Source organism: Drosophila ananassae, chromosome 3L (genome assembly GCF_017639315.1).
Source record: "Drosophila ananassae strain 14024-0371.13 chromosome 3L, ASM1763931v2, whole genome shotgun sequence".
In the NCBI taxonomy this organism is placed as follows: domain Eukaryota; kingdom Metazoa; phylum Arthropoda; class Insecta; order Diptera; family Drosophilidae; genus Drosophila; species Drosophila ananassae.
Window position 1 is genome coordinate 9,092,087 of NC_057929.1, and position 16,572 is coordinate 9,108,658.

A 16,572-nucleotide genomic window follows, 5' to 3' on the forward strand; every position below is an offset into this window, starting at 1 on the left:
AAAACGAATTAAAATCGAACATTGCAAGGCAGCTGCCTTAAAATCTACAGATTAAAATTTAAACTTTAAAAAGGAAGTCAAATCAAGTACTGCGAAAAGTTCTATGGAGAACCTAAAGGTAATAAATAAAATAAAACATTGAATAAAAGAAAATAAGCTTTAAGGAATTAGGTTTATAGAATTTAAAAGTCGAATCCTATAGATTTAGAGACTTATTTAATATTTGGAAAGAACCCAAAAACAGTGTCAAAGTCCAGTGCTTGATGCCACAACCAAGCCCCCAGAGAAGAAGCCGGAAAATACGAAGCAATGTGCACTTTTTAGAGCACAAAAATTAAGAATAAAAAATATAATTTAAAAATTAAAATAAAAAGAAATATTGATATTTGAGTTCAAGATTTAAGTTAATTCAGACCGAACAACTGAATCTTGACTGAAATTATGGGGAGTTGGATGTCCTTATATATTGTTTTTCTTAGTGTGACCAAAGTAGTTAAAACTATATTTTATCACTAAGCTTTCAAACAAGCACATCTTATACTTTTCAGTGTTGGTGAACTAAAAACACTATGATTTTTGATAGATTAAAAAAACTAAAGTTCCCTTTAACTTTCGGTGGGCTTTAAACAAAAACCAACAAAATTCTTGGCCAGGAGAGTGCCGCCAAACGAGATCCAAACAAAACGAAAGGTATCCTGACATTTTTCTGTCATTTCAGCAGGAGCAGGAGTAAAGGCCCAAAAAAAGAATGGCAAATGGCAAAAAGGAGTCGCAAAAAAATCAGCCAGAGTCCAGCGATTTGTGCAGTCATCGGAAGCGGAAGCACTGCCAGGATTCTCCGGCCTCTCCTCTCCTCTACCTCCCTTCGGCCAACTGGCAAGGACAGTCCATCACGAAGGATAAGGCTACTGGGAGGAGAAGGTGGTCGGCAGAACACTGCCGCTCACTGTTGACTTAAATCGTTTAGGTAAAGTTAAACAACTTGTTCCGTTAATTGTTAAACAATGCCCAGGCAGCTGAAAAGCTACCGGAGAGATGTCCTCTTTCCCGGAGAGATTGACGGAATTGCCGGGAATAATTGATGGAAAAACTGAGAACAAACAAACGATGTCCTGAGTCCTGAAAGGATGCAGATGAAACAGTTGAATCGATTTAAAATGAAATGGTATTGATGGCAGGTTGAAGTTTAAGAAACTATAAATGGGTGTTTAATAAATACTATTTATAAAGCGGTTTTTATTCTCTACAGTTTTAAACTAAAATTTATATTATTATAACTCATAAACACTACCCTTTCTTTCTAAAATAACCCTTTCCTAACCTTATAGTATCCTATAAAATATAATTATTAACTCTGACACTTAGTTTCACTTTTAAACCCTTTACGAATTCCCTAACTTTAATTATTGTTGCTAATGAACCTTTTTTCATGCAATATGTGCACTTTTCTCCGACATTTTCGTTATTTGTTACTCTGTTTCGGCACGCCAGGGGGGCTGGAGAGGTGGGAGGTGAAAGGGACCTTGCCAAAGGGTGAAATTTTTACCCAAAATAATAGAAACAACAACAAGAACAGCAGGGATAAGAGCAATATTATCTCCATATGCAGACGTAAATTTCCGTTGGCCTTCCCTTGGGGCATTAACCAGTTTTGCCTCCCCCTGCAACCTTCACCCCTCGTGGGTGCCCGTGCACTTTCCACCCACATTTGGGAAAAGTAACTCATGGAAATTGATGACAATTCAAGTACAACAACAAAATAATACGATATATAAACAAATATTTCAAGTTCAGGGCTTTTCTGTAAAATGCTATTGGCAACATGTTGCTGAAGATTGATTATGTTACTAATGGGGTTTAAAGTTGCAATAAATGTAATGAAATAGGTTTAAGTTTTGTAAATTTATATAAAAATTTATAACAAAAATAACACAAAAATATTAAAATAAGTATTAACCAAAAGATTTGAAGAAGCAGTTCAGATAAAGCAGTTCATGTAGTACCAATTCACAGCTCTCTCTTAAGCTGGCTCTCTTCGCCTTCTCTCTTTGGCATGTGGTAAGCGCTCTTAACGACCGTCGTGGCTTCTTATTGGTGCCCAAATCTTAGAAACCTGAGGAGAAAGGATGAGGCACGATGGCAGGAGGAAATAGGATGCATCGTAAACCAAATCTGGTAAAAAAAAGGTTAAATATTAAAAATTCAAACAGCTGCAGAAATCGGAAATAAACATGTAAATTTTCAGTCGCACCTTAACAACCAACCAAAGATCCTGGGCTACAAATTATGAGTACCTTTTCACATCAAATTGTACCGACTAAAAAAAACGTTATTTATTGCGGCAGCTTTTCAAGAATATATCCTGTAGGATATACGAAAAAAAAATTAAATTAAAATGCATTACAAACAATTTGTTTGGTCCGTGAAACCTGGAGGGTTGTGTCTGCCAGGATATACGAAAATACTGTTCGCAATGCATATTAAATTTAAGATTTTTTCCAATTTTTATTTACATCTACGTCCGCGTTCATTTAATATAAATGTTACGGCAATTAAGCTCTGGACGAATTTTCCACTTTTGTGCACAAAAACAAAAATAAAAAAGCAGAATTTTCATTGTTTGCATATTTAATAATGCTAATCAAAAACACGTCTGACGAGCAGCGGATCGTTGTCGCGCCCAGGAACCCCGGCCAGGATTCTATCCCTCCGCGCAAAAACAAAAAAAGGGGGAGTGAGGGGTTGCACTGTGACAGCATCCTTCACATAATTTATTGGCCAGCACTCAAGGACACTGAGTCAGGGAAGACACACAAATAAAAAAAAAAAAAATAAAAATAAATAAATACAAACGGATATCGAACAAAACTGTGAAAAACTCAGCGGGAAACCACCGACGGCAGTCAAACTAATTTGTTGTCATTTTTATGCGACAAAAACGAAAACAATAAAGGACAAAAAAAAGTAAAAACAAATTGCTAGAAAGAGATGAGACGAGCGGGAGGGAAAGTGAGGGGGGCAAGTGAGAGGAGTGTCCTTGCAGCTGCCGTGAATTCGATGAATAATTGATTGAATTAGTATTTATAGTTTTGCTGTTTTTTTTTTTTTTTTTGGTTTAAGAAGAGTTAAAAAAAAAACGTTATTAGTATCCTACAAGGACAGCAATCCTTATAACTAAATACATATATATTTCTTAATCAGGAAACCCCTTTAATAATTATCTAAATTATAAACCATAAAAATGGCACAAATTTTAAACCATAATCTAGATAATTGGTATACTAGTTACTCACCTCATCTTAACCCTCTAAAATACCACTTATCACATTTCTAAAATTATGTAAACCCTGTGGTTATAATCACCCCCAGCCACCACCCACTGCCACCCCCTGAAAAATTATAGGAAATCGGGCGTAAGGACGAAAGAATACAAACAGGAAATAAACGGTCACCGCAGCGGAAGTCAACAAATGCTCTTTAATTAACGATGTTCGACACCAGAAATTTCGAGTGTCAACTAACAATTATGTGGGCTGCGAGTCCTGTGCCGGGACTCGTCGTTAGTTAAAGGATTTTCGCGCATATGGACTGAAATTGATGATGTGAGCAAGTGGCACGTAATCAATTTACCAGCTTCCTCATTTCGAATGCGAATTTAAGATGCCATTGTCCTGCCAGTAATGCCACTGGCACCCCGACAAAAATATATATATTTTTTTTGTAGCTATTTGTGGAATCCGAGGGTGGTTGCAAGGTTCTCATTACGTTGCTCGTTGGTCTGGTGTAACAGAATATCCTCAACATATGTGCAACAAGGGCCGACTGTTCAGAATCCAATTGGTTTGCATAGAAGCGGTTCTAATCTTTGGATTATTGGACAAACCAAATGGATTAAAATTGAATTTGTTAGTTGTTTGGTACAAATTGGTGGAAAGGATTAGCATTTTTCCTTCAGATAAATACAAAATTTGAGTTACAAACTTGAGAATAATAGTAACCCAATAGCTACTTCCCTGAGTCCCCTGAAATGAATTGAGGCGGAGAAGCTCATGAACCGAATGAAGACCATGAGGTGCCCAAAAAGAGCACTTTTATGGATCCTTTGATGCAGATCGACTGGGAATAGTTCCCTGATTAACAAATGGTACGCCGTTTTGGAATCGGATGCAAAATGGTTGAGATATTCGCCAAACACTGAGAGAAAAGCGCGGAACGCACTTTTCCAAGGGTACCATAATGATTTTGTCCAGAAATGGGGCCAAATTTGGATTTTAAGATTTTTATGGATCCTTTGATGCAGATCGACGGGGAATAGTTCCCTAATTAACAAATGGTACGCCGTTTTGGAATCGGATGCAAAATGGTTGAGATATTCGCCAAACACTGAGAGAAAAGCGCGGAACGCACTTTTCCAAGGGGTACCATCATGATTTTGGCCAGAAATGGGGCCAAATTTGAATTTTAAGATTTTTATGGATCCTTTGATGCAGTTCGACGGGGAAGAGTTCCCTGATTAACAAATGGTACGCCGTTTTGGAAGCGGATGCAAAATGGTTGAGATATTCGCCAAACACTGAGAGAAAAGCGCGGAACGCACTTTTCCAAGGGGTACCATCATGATTTTGGCCAGAAATGGGGCCAAATTTGAATTTTACGATTTTTATGGATCCTTTGATGCAGTTCGACGGGGAAGAGTTCCCTGATTAACAAATGGTACGCCGTTTTGGAATCGGATGCAAAATGGTGGAGATATTCGCCAAACACTGAGAGAAAAGCGCGGAACGCACTTTTCCAAGGGGTACCATCATGATTTTGGCCAGAAATGGGGCCAAATTTGAATTTTAAGATTTTTATGGATCCTTTGATGCAGTTCGACGGGGAAGAGTTCCCTGATTAACAAATGGTACGCCGTTTTGGAATCGGATGCAAAATGGTTGAGATATTCGCCAAACACTGAGAGAAAAGCGCGGAACGCACTTTTCCAAGGGGTACCATCATGATTTTGGCCAGAAATGGGGCCAAATTTGAATTTTAAGATTTTTATGGATCCTTTGATGCAGTTCGACGGGGAACAGTTCCCTGATTAACAAATGGTACGCCGTTTTGGAATCGGATGCAAAATGGTTGAGATATTCGCCAAACACTGAGAGAAAAGCGCGGAACGCACTTTTCCAAGGGGTACCATCATGATTTTGGCCAGAAATGGGGCCAAATTTGAATTTTAAGATTTTTATGGATCCTTTGATGCAGATCGACGGGGAATAGTTCCCTGATTAACAAATGGTACGCCGTTTTGGAAGCGGATGCAAAATGGTTGAGATATTCGCCAAACACTGAGAGAAAAGCGCGGAACGCACTTTTCCAAGGGGTACCATCATGATTTTGGCCAGAAATGGGGCCAAATTTGAATTTTAAGATTTTTATGGATCCTTTGATGCAGATCGACGGGGAATAGTTCCCTGATTAACAAATGGTACGCCGTTTTGGAATCGGATGCAAAATGGTTGAGATATTCGCCAAACACTGAGAGAAAAGCGCGGAACGCACTTTTCCAAGGGGTACCATCATGATTTTGGCCAGAAGGAGGAGCTCCAAGACAAAAAAATAAATTTAAAAAAAAATAAATTTAAAAAAAAATAAAATTAAAAAATAAAATTAAAAAATAAAAATAAAAAAAAAACAAATAAAAAACAAAAACACAACTTTTGGCTTTGCTTAAGTGCCCCCTATGAGAATCGAGGAGGAGGGCGCTGCTTTTTATTTTGGTTAAAAAAAAAAACAAAAAAATTTTTTTTTTATTTTTATTTTTGAAGGTGCTTAGGTGCTACCTTTGAGAATCGAGGAGGAGGGCGATTTTTTATTTAATTAAAAATTATCAAAAAACAAAAATTTAAAAAAAAATCATCAATGCTTTCAAGGGACAGGTGTACTACGCTGATTACTCGCTGATTTTCCATGAGGTACCATCATGATTTTGGCCAGAAATGGGGCCAAAATTAAATTTGAAGAATTTATAGATCCCTTGATGCCGATCGACGGTGAATAGTTCCCATATCCTTAAATGGTACTCCGTTTGAATAAATTGGATATTTTTATGCGAATCGAAGAGAATTAAAGTCCTGCTACATAATTGGCTTTTCCTTTTAAATTGGCTGAAAAATGGAAAGGATATTACCAAAAATGTGTCTCAAAAGACTATATATCGTTAATCAAAATGATATAATAAATTAGACACTTTGTATTTGCCATAATTTATGGTTTCTGTTCTAAAAGCCATTTACCATCAAGTTGAGTTTTTAACTCCTTTCAGTTCATATCATATATAAATAAAAAACCATCTCACACCCAATATTCTAGCGTTTATACTCCCCAAAAAAAGGCTCTTGGTTAGGTTGATGGCCGTATCCAAATGTCCTTGTTCTACACCACCTTCCAGGAAGACGAAGCCCCCCACCAATCCCGAAAACACACCGACCCACGCACACATGTGGGACATTCGTTTTATTTTGTTGATTTGCCAGGGGCCCGTGTCTTATTTACATCGACTTTGGGTCGCCTTTTATGTTCCTAATGTCGCATAAACAGTGCTTAATAATGCACTAACCTTGGCGCATCGCCACTAACCGTGTAAAACGTGGCAGAACCCACCCAAAAATAAAATACTTGAAACCCAAAATAAAAAAAAAGTAAACCCTCGCGGAATGCTGGTTGTCGAAAGGAATTAATATTTAATTCGTGTGCGTTTGGATCCCTTTTCGAGTCGGTATTTTAGGGAAAATTTAATGGCTGTGTGAGCGAGGAAGGAGCTTCATGTCCTTGAATATCCATATGAAATATTTTAAATGGTGTGGGAGCAGGACTTTTGTCTTGAATGGAATTTGACTTGACAAGGACTTCAGGGATCATTCGCCATGTTTACCTGAGCACTCTCGTTTTCAAGCTATTGAAATATTCCGTTTGTCCTGCTAAACAAACATGTGATGATGTAGCCGAAAAGAAAATGTAACAATTCGAATATGGTCTTTACACTTTTAAACATTTGAAGTCTTTCAACAACCTCAACTGGGTCTATTAAACTTTCCGCACTCATTTCACAGCCAAGTCTTAATCACAGTTTCCATTATGTGAGCCGACTTTTGCTGATTCGCACAATCGGAAACGATTACCACACAATCAGGGGGGTGGAGAAGCGTCCGGAGAAGCGGGGCTGGGGATGAGAGAAATGGGGAGGTGAAAGCACCCCCAGAGTGCAATTAGCAGGCAAACTATAAAATTTCAGTGTTTGTCTTGCCAGATACTTTCGCTCAGTTGGAGATACAGATACATGTGCTGGTGAGAAAACAAAGGATGATGGCCTTCGAAGCAGCCCAACCACCCACTACACCTCCTTTCTGCCAGGACCCCATTTTCAAATACACAGACCACATATGAAGGGCAATTCCAGTGTACGCTTAATTGGCGTTCTGCGGCTTTTCATGATTCCCCCACAAAAGCCTTGAGAAGACTTTTCACAGGACTTTAATAAAAGCTACCACACGGTTTGTTGAAGAAGTCTATTCATATCCGGTACTTGTTTCAGAAATGATAGCATACTTATCTGGTACAAAAATCACAAACTAAGAAACTTTTAAAAAAACAAAGTGTATATTTTAATTAAAACTATTTCTGTTTGAATCAAAAAATATATATTACTCCACCATAGGTTAAAACTACGAGTAATTGGCGTAGGGCGCCTGGGTGAGACCATTATCCTCCGGTTTGAGAAACTCCTCGATGACCGCATTGGTCATCCTGTTCAGCTTGTCGTGCAGCTCCTCCCATTCCTTCTCCTCCGGCAGGCCAGCAATTTCGGCATTTATTTTTATCCGGAAATCATTGGCCGCACTTCGCATACTGACGACATAGCCATGTGTGAAGGTAAAAGTGATGATATTGGTTTCAGGATTGACAGGCAGTCGGGCCTTTTTGTCCGGAAACGAGGTATCCAAGCCGGTGGTCAGGTCTCGGATATGAACCACCTCGAACTCGTTTTCCAGTATACACTTCGGATAACTTCCCTCCTCACCGAAGTTCCTCAATTGCGAATAAATCTCAGTGATCACGTCCGCATCTTCGGCACTATAGGTAACCGAGATCATTTCGTGGTAACCGTAGGTGTGATAGATTTCCCGGAGTTTCTCGATCAGGGTAATGTTCCGGTGGCTTCGCAGGTAACAGGCCATTGTGGCCAGTTGTGTGGCTGCGGCAATGCCGTCCTTATCCGGCAGTGTCATCCCGAACATGTAACCAAAGCAGTCCTCGTACGCAAAGAGAACCGTCCGCCCGGAGCTCTGGAGCTCCAGGGCTCGATTCGCCATCCAGGGAAAGCCCACCATGCCTTCCACAAAGATGAAGCCCTCTACTCGCGCCATGGCCGCCAGGATCTTGGAGCTGATCATCGTGGTAATCATGATGCAGTTACCCAACGCCGGCTTGGGCGTCCGGACCTTGTAACTCTCCACCGCCCACCATCCCAATAGGGCTGCCAGTTCGTTGCCAGTGAAGATCTTCCAGCGTCCACGGGGATCCAGCTCGGCAGCAGCCAGACGATCTCCATCTGGATCGTTGGCCAGGATAATGGTGCAGTGCTCCGCCTCGGCCTTCACAATGGCTAATCGGAGGGCCTCCTTGCCATCTGAAAAACAGAAACCACAAAGTAATTAACTAGTTGGTAAGTCAAGTATAAGCCCACCTTCCGGATTCGGCCTGACAAGAGTTGGGAACTCTGGATCGGGTTCTTTCTGCTCGGGAACTGGGATCAGAGGCTTCAACCTGGCCTGGTAGAAGGCCTCTCTCATGTAGGGATAGGCAACCCCATGAAGCGGTGTGTAGATGAACCTCAATTGGCTGCACTCGTTGGTCTCCAGGTAAACAGGGGGCAGGAGCTTCTTCAACGATCCAAAGTAGAGTGGATATATCCTTCGGTATGGATCCTCCAGCAAGGGATGATCCTCGAGAACGGACAGCTCCCAGGATGACGGCTTTGGCTCCAGATGGTTGATTATGTACTCGTTAATCCGTTTGTCGTGGGGAGTCGTCACCTGAGCCCCGTTTGTCCAGAACACCTTGAGGCCATTGTCCTCCTTGGGATTGTGCGAGGCGGTGATCACCATCCCCGCCAGACACTTGAGTGCTACGACGGTGTACGGAACAAAGGGCGTCGGCACCATCCGACGGAACAGGTAGACCCTGAAATCGTTGTTGAGGAAAACGGCGGCCATCAGCTGGGAGAATCGCTTGCTATTGTAACGTCCGTCGTATCCAATGACCACACCCGACTGTGAGCGCTTCTGGAGACTCGGATAGATGTCCAGCAGATAGGCACAGATCCCCTGGGCGGCCTGAATGATGACCACATCATTGAGGGAATCGAATCCCGCCCGCATTCCGCCCCTGATCCCAGTGCTTCCGAAGGATAGTCGGTGGCAAAGTCGAATCCGCAAAGCCTCCCAATCCTGATCGTGCACCGCAGACAACACCTGGGCCAGAGTCGCCTCGTTTCGGTCCCAGAGCACCCAGTTCCGGATGTTCAGGTCGAGTTCCTCGTCGTTGGACAGCTCCAGAGTCTTGAGGAGCTCCACAGGCGATATTGCCGTATGGCGTTCTACGTTTATCGACATTTTCCGGCTGGTTTGGGAGTCGGGATTACGGCTAGAGTACTTGAATTTTGATCAAAAAAACTAATAAAAGTGACAGTTTTACAAAAGCCAATAAAAAAAAGCTTCAATTAAAAATCAAACAAGTGTAGGTCCTAAAAAACCAACTACGCTTTTTGGTAAAATGTCATTTAAATGTTAGCCAACCACTAGCTTACCCCTTGTACTTTCCTCCCTCACTGACCAATTGAAAATTTATGGCCCCAACTCATTGCGATTTACGAGCCCCGAGAGGGAGACTCAAGCGGCTAAGCTCCATCAACCGCAAATTGATCCATTGGCCATTTGATTTGGCCGGCCAGGAGCCGGAGTCGGAGATGAATTTATGGCCTAAAAGTGAAAAAATGGAAGGGAAAGCCAGAGCGTAAGACTGTCGGCATGAGAATGAGAATCTATGTAAAATATTTTATGAAATGTCCCAGCCTCTTCATATGCCATAAACATGATTTCAATTTGTCATCAATTATGCAAAGCGAGTCTAGGAATGTGCCCCGCACTCGGATATATCCAAGCCCCCACGATTTTGAAATCCTTTCAGCGGAGGAGTGAGTAATTTGCAGAACGGTAATTGGGTTACACAGGCGCATGCAACATTTATCAGGCATGCCCCGTGCCACAGAACCAGCCCTGCCCAGCCCAGCTTGGCCCTGCCCTCTCGCCATTGTCTGATATGCCCATATCCTTTGTTGCCTCCACTTCTCTCCTGTGGATTTGCCCTCTGACACGTCAATTGCATTCTAAACATTCAACGCAGAGCTCTCAGCTCCCCACCAGAGAAGCCAGAAGCTCATCGGCATGCAATCCGCCGCAGTGGCATTAGGCCTTTCAGTCTCACACACTCGGGTACTTTGCCATCGCATAGATACACACTTGCATAGATACAAATGCACAGATACAGATGCAGATGCAGATACACTCACTGCAAATGCATTTCGCGTCAAATTGTCAGAGTGTTAATTAAAAATGGACACTTGAATAGGCAGGAAGATAGACACTGCACATACACACTGGCAGGACTCGGACCCGGTTCTGGTAATTGCCCTATCCTCTAACCAACAATCTTAGCTCTGCCACGCCTCTAAAATCACATATCGTTTTAGAGAAAATTTGGGTTTGAGGGCTTACATCTGTTTTTTGTTGCTTTTAAGCATCTGAAAGCAATTAATATTATTTCCTTATCAAGAACTTGATTTATAGACCTCGGATGTGGAACTTTTTTGTAACTATAAGTGCCATGAAACCATTTAATAGGCTATCCCCCAGCCATCTCAAGCCTTATCTCGACAGATTTCTTTCAAAAGCTCGGTGCCATTTCAACATTTGCATAAAAATCGTTTAGGCAATTTACTTTCAGAGACAATCGTTTCCTGCGGCAGCAAATATTGAGTGTTTACGGCACATGGTTCCCAGGACACAGCCAGGATACTCAGCTTTGTTTTCATTCCCTGCGAATGCAGGCTACCATATAATGCGTTTGCATAATTTTAATCCCTGGGCTTTGGAGTTGCACAGAATTGCTTTTGCGTGAATTTTTTATGGCACCCGCGAGTGTCCTCTGCGGCAGGATGTGTGTATGGGAGTGATATCCTGATTTTCAAGTCGAATAACTAACGCTATCGAAGCTATTAATATGCTAATTTCAAATATTTTATGGCAGCCAAAGAAAAGACAATCTAAAAAAGGCCGCCAACCCACTCATCCCACCCAACCCAACCAGCTCCCATTTACTTTCCATCAGAATTAAAACCAAATCATTCATTTCATTTCCGTGGAAATAAACAAGCTGAAGTCTGGAATTGAAATTGACATTTTGTGCGTGAATCTCGGAAATATTTGACACTTTTTATTCCACAAAAATTTCACCGTGTTCATGGGCATTTGGCTAATGCCAATCAGTTTGAGGATTTCCGTATTTTCCTTCTGCCATCGAAAAGTGGTTTTTAATGTCGATGATGGAACTGACATTTAAGACCCTTTGCCAGCAGCTGGTCCTCGTGACAAATGTGAAATAAATGCAAATCTCCTGAACTTTGATGAATCTAATTTTTCCCGAAAAGGAAAAAAGGGGAGGCCTTCAAATGGACATGGATTTCATCAGACTTCTGAAAAAAACCCCAAACTTGCCAAAAAATAGTTCGAGTCTTTTGCGAAAACGCCTTCGACTGCAAAATACATTTTATGTAATTTATTTGAGGGATGGGCGATTGCAAAGGTTTCCCATATTTTCATATTTGAGCAATGCAAAGTCCTGGAAAATGAAATTTACATCATTTGTTTATTTGTATCGCCCATGTCCTGTCCTGTCCTGCGGTCAGCCCCCACTAAAACTCCTCTGGGAATATCCTGCCAAGCAATTCAGTAAGATGTAAAAAAAAAACACCACAAATTTGATTACCGCCCAAAAAAAAGGAAATATTATTTTGTTTGTTTGCATATTTTTTGTAGAAATTTTTTCGTTGCTTTTGAGCTTTCTTGCCGGGAAGTTCCTTTGAAATTAACGCATTATGTTTATGTATTAGATGCAAATAGAAATGGCCAAAGGACCTTCACACATGGCTGGCCAAAGGGTCAGAAATCCAATTTTGCAACTACCATTTCCTGGGGGTCTCTTTTGCGAATTGGGCAAGCAAACATTTTTATTGCTCATCCTGGATTGTCCTTCCAAGGACTGCTTCTGTATCCCTCTCAGGAGCTTCGGGTAAGGATTTTAATTGCCAACATTGATTCCCTGGCTTCCAGTCGGTGAAATGTTTTCATGGCAGGTCGTAAGCGGTTTGGCAATCACCATTATAAGGAGAAAATTTCCAATTTCCCAAATCCAGACACTGAATGCGATTTTGGTGTTTTCAGTTCAATAGAGAAGGAGGAGAAGCCCTGGTGACGTGACAGAAGAACTCCGCAACCAAAAGGGTTGAACTTTGATGGAATTGTTGGCACTTTTCGGCGCAAAAATGTATCGTGCATTATTAAAAGAATATGCGGGATTTGCCGAATGTTAGTCGATGGCTTAGGTAGCTCCTGTCGCAGTCACGGGAGAATTGGAAAAGCGACACTATCAAAACATCAAGGTCCTGCCACCACAAACTCGGTAAAAGGAAAACTCAGTTTGGCTGTCAATTTGATTTGCCATCGGAATACTAAAACGATAAATCAAAGGGGAGCTTTAACCAAATAAAATGAAAGAAATATGTAGTTGATTGATAGATACTAAGGATAGACTTCTTTATTCAACTCTTGTATTTTTATTCTACCATCCAAGTAAAGTTAAACTCTCTTAAAAATACGACATATTTTTTCCTATTTTATTATTATTAGATTTCCTACCAAACCATTTGTTTAGACCTTCAAAACTCCCCCATCGAAAACTGAAATCCCATAATTCCATCACAACTCATTGAACTCCAATTATGAGACGAATTTCGTGGCTGTGGCAAGGGCTGTAATTAAGGATTATTGTCATGTCCTTTCTGCTGGGATGATTGTCCTTTCTGAACCTCCTTTGAGTTGGATTGCAAAGCCGACCGACGATGTGGCAAAAATATAAAAATTATTGATTATCAGCATTGGCATCTCAGCGATTTGCTGCAACAGGCCGCTGACCGTTTTTTTTTATATATATTTTTTTGTGCTTCTGTTGAGTTTGGTTCGCTTTCCGATCCCATCATTAAAATCATTGTGCGATATCGACACCTCGACCAGCACTTTTTTTTAGCAAAACCATCCAGCAGCCGAGACAACAGAGTACCTATAGGAAACATAATAAATATCGGAGAGATGCTTGGACAAAAAGCGAGATCGTTTCGCTTGTCGCACAAGTGTTGTCAACAGGTTCTTCGGAATTCTGGACGGGACTCCAGAAAAAGGGCGGCAGGAGGCAGTGGAGGCCCAGTCGTCTTGTGTTGTGATCGTTCATCATCAGCAGGGATGACAAGTGATCAAAAATGCAGCAATATTTTACAGCCAGCAGTTTGTTGGCCGTGTTTACAAGTTGATCGTTGAAGAAGTGGATTCTAGTTGGTTATGACAGAGTGACACGGAAAAGGGATATATATTTCAATAAAGAATATAATAAAATAATTACTTTCTAATTTTAGTGTAAATTGAGAAACCTGAACCCTATAGAAGTATATCTTACAGGTCTTCTCACGATACCATCTCTATAGGCCACACTCTGGTGACACATTTCATTCGCCAATCTGGAAACTGGAGGAAGCGACTCGTCTCCGTATTCCTACCACTTCGGCCTCATCGGCAGCTGCTTTCTCCTTAATTGTCCTTATCACTTTGTCATTAGCTTTGGCCGGACCTCGGCCGATGGGCTGGCTGACTCATAAATATTTATAACCGACTGGCAAGTGCAGATTTGAGATACTCGAACATTGATTAAATGTTTAACCGGCCAGCGGGCCGCCGAATATGGCAAACAGTTCATAAATTAAATCAAAAGGGTAGAAAATCAATTAAAAGTGTCGCCAGTGTCTTTGCTTTAACTGTTAATGCCACGAATAGTGGCTATAACCAATCCATTTCTATAAAAGCCAACAATTAAAGTTCATAAATTACAGAACGAATCGAGGAGAAAACTTTAACTGCCCGAGTCTGCCAAAGTGGAAACTCCACACTGTTTCCCTCGGATCGGAGTGCACGTGCCGCGAATTTTCGAATCGGTATTGGAATTCCATCAAAGCCAAAATCAGTTCCCGTCTTTTGTCAGGGATCAGGCCAAAAGCTCGGCCAACAAAAAAACTGACAAAAAAATAATACCACAGCCAGACACCAGCCAGGCAGCAAAAACTGAGTGGCAACTATTGACCATTTATGGCATTGGATTCCTATTAAAAATTATTACTTAGTCGCCCGACTTCACAAGCAGCAAATTACGGATTAATGTTCCATTCGCTCCCTGTCTTTCGTCAGGCTGATCCCCCAAAAAAAAAACCCCTTAACTCCTTGGATCTCGGATCGTGATCAGCACTCAAATGGAGTGCCTTGGAACGAGTTTGGTCTGATCTCCGAACCTGCCCATTTGGTTCGAGGATAAACGATATGGGGAGGAGAGATATTTAACTGATTGATATCATTTGAAGGAGGTACAAGCCGAAAGGGGGTTTCGTTTAAAGCAACTGGTTTTTCAAACGATTCAAATAATAATCAAATGCAAATTTCTGAAAAGCGGGGGGTTACCTTCTAAAAACTGGATTTTAAATCATTAAGAAAGTTTGCATTATTCATATTCCTACAAAAAATCTCTAAAATTAACTTTCTGTGATTACACCTTGTTTTTCAATCTTTTTCAAGCCTCACTGCAAATGCAAATTTTCAAAACAAAGTTCCAGCCAACGAATTCTAAAGATTCCTCATCCTTTTAATTACTCTCCGCAGCATCCAATTACTTTCGCCTCTGGTCTCTGGGTGGCCTATGAATCGACCAACCAAAAATAACACCTGCCCAAATTATTAAGTAATTAACCAGACACTCAAGCACCATAATCCTTTCGGCCAACTTTTTCCAGGAGCTCATTAAAATTAATGATTTCGGCCAGGCCGCCGCCTGGGCCTCTCCCTTTGCATATTAATGGGCCAAGTGTCCGCGGGGATAATAAACCGCTAATAAGAAATTAAAAGACACTTGTAATGCCAAAGCCTGTGCAGAAGTGGCTTCAAATTTGAAAGATTCCTCTCGGCCTGCTGCCATAAAAATTAACTAATTGCTAAATGATGGTTGCTGGAGGTGCGAAAGGGGTTTCCAGGCCGAGGACATGAATTTCTAAGTAGCCACTGCGAGGCAAATGCCTTGGGACTCAGGTCCTTACCGTAAAAAATGTGTCCTTCTGGGATTCACTTCAAGGGGTTGACTTTAAAGCATTTGTCCAATAAACTTTCACCAAGCTGTTCAAATTAAATGGACAACCACGATTGGGATTGAAGCACCACCCACTCACCCACCTGAAAACCACACAGGAATGCAACAGAATCGAAGCACAGCCGGCAGCGTTAATTAAATACAATTTTTAATACCCTAAACAGCAGGTGCTGTAAGGGTATTTATGGCTAAAAAATATTTTGCTTATTATACTTAAAAATATTCTAAGAAAGTTCAAAGCAGATAAGACACGAATATTAACCTTTAAAATATTATTTTAAACCAAATAAGTAAAGATCAGAGAAAATTAAGTATCTAAACCTTTCAAAAATACTTTTAATGAAAACTATAAAAGAGTATTCCACAAACCTCATTATTTCTTTCGCGAAATATACATATTTTTTTTGTAAATCCACCGGAATTTGTATTCCCCGAGTGCAACCATGGATGCAGTCCTCGGTATTGGCACATTTGTTTATTGTTTTCGCAATTACAATTACAATTTTTATTTACCGGCTTACAGTTGCTGTGGGTCTTTTGGTGCAAAAATTATCGCCAAGCCCATTTGCGGTAATTATTTAATGTGCACTCCCAGGTGGGACCCAACATGCAGGCTTGGGTCCTGCCGGAGCACAGAAAGGACACGGCCTAAGGGCAGGTAAAAGCCTATATGGAACGGCATCGAAATTATCGTTATGCGATTGCATTTCCCCCTTTTTATACATCCCCCCATTCCTACTCCATACAGCACCCGTTCACTGTGTCAGTTGTGGCAAGTCCTTTTCGGCCTTTGGTCCTTTTCGGTCAGCTTTCACTCGTCCTGCCTTCATTTGCTGTTTGGTCAATTAAATTTGGCCAGGTTGACAGTGCAATATGAATGCCAAAAATAAGTATGAGGCCCGAAACACATGGGCTTCCTGTCTGCCATCCTGCCAGAGAAGGTGTTTTTCAATCACCCAACCCACCGGGTCATAATTAATGCCGCTTAAGTCCCGTGTTCCAACGCCCAGGGCG

At 41.1% G+C, this 16,572-nt stretch overlaps 1 protein-coding gene across 1 annotated transcript; it reads right to left on the bottom strand.

The window, feature by feature from the left end:
- Nucleotides 1–7,629: 7,629 nt before the first annotated feature.
- LOC6494639 (glucose 1,6-bisphosphate synthase) lies at nt 7,630–9,730 on the bottom strand. Its single transcript, XM_001959930.4, has 2 exons — nt 8,732–9,730; nt 7,630–8,674 (listed from the first exon to the last, which is right to left on the bottom strand). Exons 1-2 carry the CDS (start codon nt 9,657–9,659, stop codon nt 7,710–7,712), a joined length of 1,893 nt encoding a protein of 630 aa, XP_001959966.1. The 5' UTR covers nt 9,660–9,730; the 3' UTR covers nt 7,630–7,709.
- Nucleotides 9,731–16,572: the final 6,842 nt, after the last annotated feature.

Excerpts from the sequence above, each read along its gene's own strand:
- LOC6494639 (XM_001959930.4), bottom strand. The coding sequence starts at position 9,659 with ATGTCGATAAACGTAGAACGCCATACGGCAATATCGCCTGTGGAGCTC. Across the intron at positions 8,675-8,731 it reads TGTCAGGCCGAATCCGGAAG|ATGGCAAGGAGGCCCTCCGA; the intron begins GTGGGCTTATAC and ends TCTGTTTTTCAG.